The sequence below is a fragment of the Humulus lupulus genome, chromosome 3 (genome assembly GCF_963169125.1).
Source record: "Humulus lupulus chromosome 3, drHumLupu1.1, whole genome shotgun sequence".
NCBI lineage: Eukaryota > Viridiplantae > Streptophyta > Magnoliopsida > Rosales > Cannabaceae > Humulus > Humulus lupulus.
This window is the reverse complement of record NC_084795.1, coordinates 48239445-48244091: the sequence shown is the minus strand read 5'-3', so window position 1 is coordinate 48244091 and position 4647 is coordinate 48239445. Positions and strand designations below refer to the sequence as shown.

General features: G+C 22.8%; 1 protein-coding gene across 1 annotated transcript; it reads right to left on the bottom strand.

The window, feature by feature from the left end:
- Window positions 1-444: 444 nt before the first annotated feature.
- Window positions 445-4360, bottom strand: LOC133822650 (MLP-like protein 43). The gene is made up of 2 exons (XM_062255054.1): window positions 4103-4360; window positions 445-962 (listed from the first exon to the last, which is right to left on the bottom strand). The coding sequence occupies exons 1-2, from the start codon at window positions 4296-4298 to the stop codon at window positions 688-690; spliced, it is 471 nt and encodes a 156-aa protein (XP_062111038.1). The 5' UTR covers window positions 4299-4360; the 3' UTR covers window positions 445-687.
- Between the last annotated feature and the right edge of the window lie 287 nt (window positions 4361-4647).

Sequence of the window (4647 nt, the reverse complement as noted above, 5' to 3'; positions counted from 1 at the left end):
CACACTTTTTCAATGTTAGATGCTTATTTTGCACAAAATGGATCAATTAGAATTAGATATTGAATATTGTTTGAGTTTTAATATTATGTTAAGATTTATAAGACTTGATCTCGAAATCTATTGGTGATAAAGAAACTAACCCATATTCTTATTGATATTTTTATTGACAAATATGATAAAGTTATAGGTTGGTTACATGTTATTATGTGTTTATACAATTTTTTTTGTACCAAACACACATAAGAAGTTAACACGGAGTAACGTATAATCATAGGATATTTTTCAAAATAAATATTTATAAATATAGGATAACATGTAATCCTAACAGATTTTTCAAAATAATTTAAAATACCATAAATTTAATTATTTTGTTGTCTAATACTGAATTTTCAAAAGAAATTCCAAGAAGAGAGAGAGATCACACAAATTGAGCTATGGCCAAAGTGAAAAGTGAAACCCATATACTTCACACCATATATATAATATACTTGGGCTATTGAAAATGGCCATTATTGTAAAATCCAGAAAAGCGCACACACAATAATCATAAAAGTGACAGTAAGGATGCGTACTTTTACAATCCTTACACTCATATATATCATATTCATGAGTGTAAATTATTATATATGTATAGTAACAACTGCAAGCTCAACCAATGCACGCACACATCTTAAGCTTGTTTTCTTTTTATGCCTGAGCAAGGTGACTTGCGAGATCATTGGTTACCTCATTTGCCAGCTCAATCAATGTGTGTGGGTCTATAATCTCACCATGGTGCTTCTCATAATCAAAACACCAATGCACAACGCTGCCTTCACCCTCAGCTTTAGGAGTCACTACAAGTATTATGTTGAAGTTCTTATAATGCTCCATAAGGTCACCTTCAATACATTTGAAAGTGATCGAGTTCTTCTCGTCGTCTATAGCTTCTACTATTTGTTTAGATACCATTCTCTTCCCATCTGAAATTAATTCATCAAAGTCAACCACAAATAAATTACTATACAGTAATCAAACACACTCTTAAAACAATTTATCCATATATTATGCACATACCACATATTAATTCTTATATTACATATTTTATAACTCTATTTTTTTATGAGTCTCGATTGGGATACGCGCGTGTAGTCTGATAACATGTCGGTTGAAAAATAAAATTGTTTAAATACTACTAGCTAGGTCATCAATGACAAAATCATAGACCAAAACATCATTGAGAAATTAATATATATATATATATTCAACTTAGAGTTTATAAAAATGAACTACAATGCAAGGTATATACATATATATTTTACTTCATGTTCCCTAATTTATTTAAAATTATAACATTTATTTCAATAATATACAAACAAGATGTAAAATTTCACATATTTGCAAATAATAAATTAAAGACTAAAGTAAAAATTATAATTGTCCGTATTATCTTATCCCGAAAATTGACTGTGCCTCACGTTGGCAAAAAATTGTTAAAATTTCTAACCATATGTAAAAAAATAAAAAATAAACCAGGGGACAAGGAACCTATTTTGTCCAAAAATATAACATAAAATATATATGTTTGTAAATTAAGCTGACTTTTATGTCTGATTAAATGGAGAATCAATGTGCATGTGTGGTTGACTTTTCAATAATAATAAGGACTTGCCTCATTACTTTTTTTTTAGTACGATCACATATAGGTCCGGCTCTGGGCATAGCTGGGCTAGGCCTAAGCCTAGGGCCCCACGTAATAAGACTCAAATTCTTTGAAAAATAAAATGTATGCACATATACAAAGGTTTTCAAAAAAAAATTAAATATTATTTTATATATAATATTTTTTTAAAATAACAAATTTTGTATATAATCCCTGCCAGTCAGGCCCAGCCGTGATGACATATTATAACACTAATTAATCTTTATATATTCTGAAGACAAATTGAAAAAAAAAAACAGTGGATGATCGTGGAAGAAGTACACGTAATAATGATTAGACTATATATATGAAGCAAATTTATACATATATATAGATATATTATTCATGTATTACAGAAATGAAACATTTTACAATTATTATAGCATTTTCATTAGAAGAAGAAAGTCTTCCAAATAGAAAACCATGCTACGTGATTGATAAATCATGTTTAGTTTCATTTTACATGGTCGGCGGATTCACATATCAAAGCTAAATTCAAATAAAGACGAAAAGCTGACACATTGTTTAGTTTTATTTATATAATTTATTAATTATATTTATTAAATTTATATTATTTTTATATAAATATTTCAAATAAATAAATAATATTATATAAAAAAATAACAAAAATATATTAAATGAAAAATTAAACCAAAATATTATTTATAATTTTTTTAAATATATATATAATATGATAATTTTTTTAAACATGATAACTTTTTTAATAAAAATTAAAATTATGTATTATATATTATTATAATAATAATATTGTATAATATTTAAATTTATATTGATATAAGTATTAAATATTATTATAATAATAATATTTTATAATATTTGAATTCGAATTCATATTAATATAATTAGTAAAAATCTAGGATTATATATTATTATCATAATAATATTTTATAACATTTAAATTAATATTAATATAGTTATTAAATATCTAGTTTTGTATTATATATTATTATAATAATGATATTTTATAACATTTGAATTTATATTTATATTAATGTAATTATTATATATGTAATTATTTAAATTTATATATGTAATTATTTTATAACATTTAAATTTATATTAATGTAATGATATTTTTTAATAATGTAATTATTAAATATTATTATAATAATGATATTTTATAATATTTAAATTTATATTAATATAATTAATAAAAATTTATTTTTAAGTTGGTTTTAAAAGTATATTCTGTTAAATATTTAAAATATTTGGTAAAAGTTAACATAACAAACTATTAAAACTAAGAATTTATGTTATCTACTCACTTATTATATTATATTAGAAGAAATATATATAATTGCATGGTTAGTATTATTTATATGGATATCTCTTTTATATAATAAGTGTGTAGATAATGGAAATTCTTGGTTTTAACGGTTTTTTATTTTTTTCCGTTAAATTTAACAGAATATTCTTATATTTAACATAATATTTTTATATTTAACAGTAGATTGTAAACATGAGTTAAACTTAAATAAATAAATGAATAATTAAACAAATTAAAATAGGATATTTTGAGATATTTTACAATAATGATTATTTAAAAATAATAAAATCATATATTTTATAACTAATAAAATTTAATTAAACTTAAATTTAAAATTATATTAAATATATAATATATAATCTTTTGTTGTCACTGCGAAATTCAAAAACTAAAACAAATATAAACTTAAACAAAAAATAATTAATTAATTAATTGAAAAATTATATTTTTAAGATATTTTATGATAATTTAAATATTTAAATCATATTTATTTAAAAATAATAAAGGTGTACATAATTTTTTTATCTTATAAATTTGTATGATACTTTGTTTTTTATCAAGTGATTGGAACTCTTTTTCTTTATCAAATTCACCAAAGGACATTGTGATATACATTAGATACTAAAAATAGTTGATGCATGTATACTACTGTCTACATTATGAATTTTTCTATTCTTATTTTATTCCTATTATTAATTTCTTTTTAAATATTATTGTATTTTATATATATATGTCATGTAGTCATGTAAATATATATCTATGTCAACGTTGTGTTTAGATGTAATATATGTAGAGATTATTGATATAAATATTTATATATACTATAGAATTATAATTCATTCTATTATATATATATATATATATTCTAAAAAAAATATTGAACCAGTTTTTATTAAAATTATAGACAATATTTATAATTTTAAAATTAACCAAATGTGCATTGCACGTTGTTGTTTGTACCTAATACAATATAATATATATATCTTCGTATAATAATAACTAATTAATAGTTGGAAAGCCTGATAAATCTGAGCAGCTATACCATAATTAATCAGTAACGTACGGATAGAATATTGTTAGTGTGAATAGAGATTTGAAATTGAGGTTAATATGTAATTATAATTATTACTTACCATGGAAGTAATCCCAGCAAATGATAGATCCCTCAGTACCCCATTCACCTTCATGTACTTCACAACCATGAAAGTTTTCAGTGAGATTATGAACATTGTGGGGAGTGTGCTTGAAAATATGGTAAAACTTCTCAGCTGGAGCTTTGATTTCTACATTTGTCTCCAGCTTTCCACACAGCTCAGTCGATGACGACATATTTCTTCCAAATAATTACTTACTGTATATAAACTAAATGTTTAGATCTGGTTTGGAGAAAATACCTTGGCTATCACCCTATTTATAGAATAATTCATCGGGCACGATGTCACTTCTTTCCTTCTTTCATTGTATTATTATAACCACAAATTTCTACAGTTGTTGGGACATTTAATGTTTTGTCCACCTAATTTATTATATATGTACAAAATTATTTATATAATTTACAGTATTTTGATGCTTTGCTTATTTTTTTATTTGAGCATTATTATTTCACACCCTAGAATGTCCAACATTACTTAATATGACATATCATTATTGGTAGTGTAAATTAATAATAGGTATCACA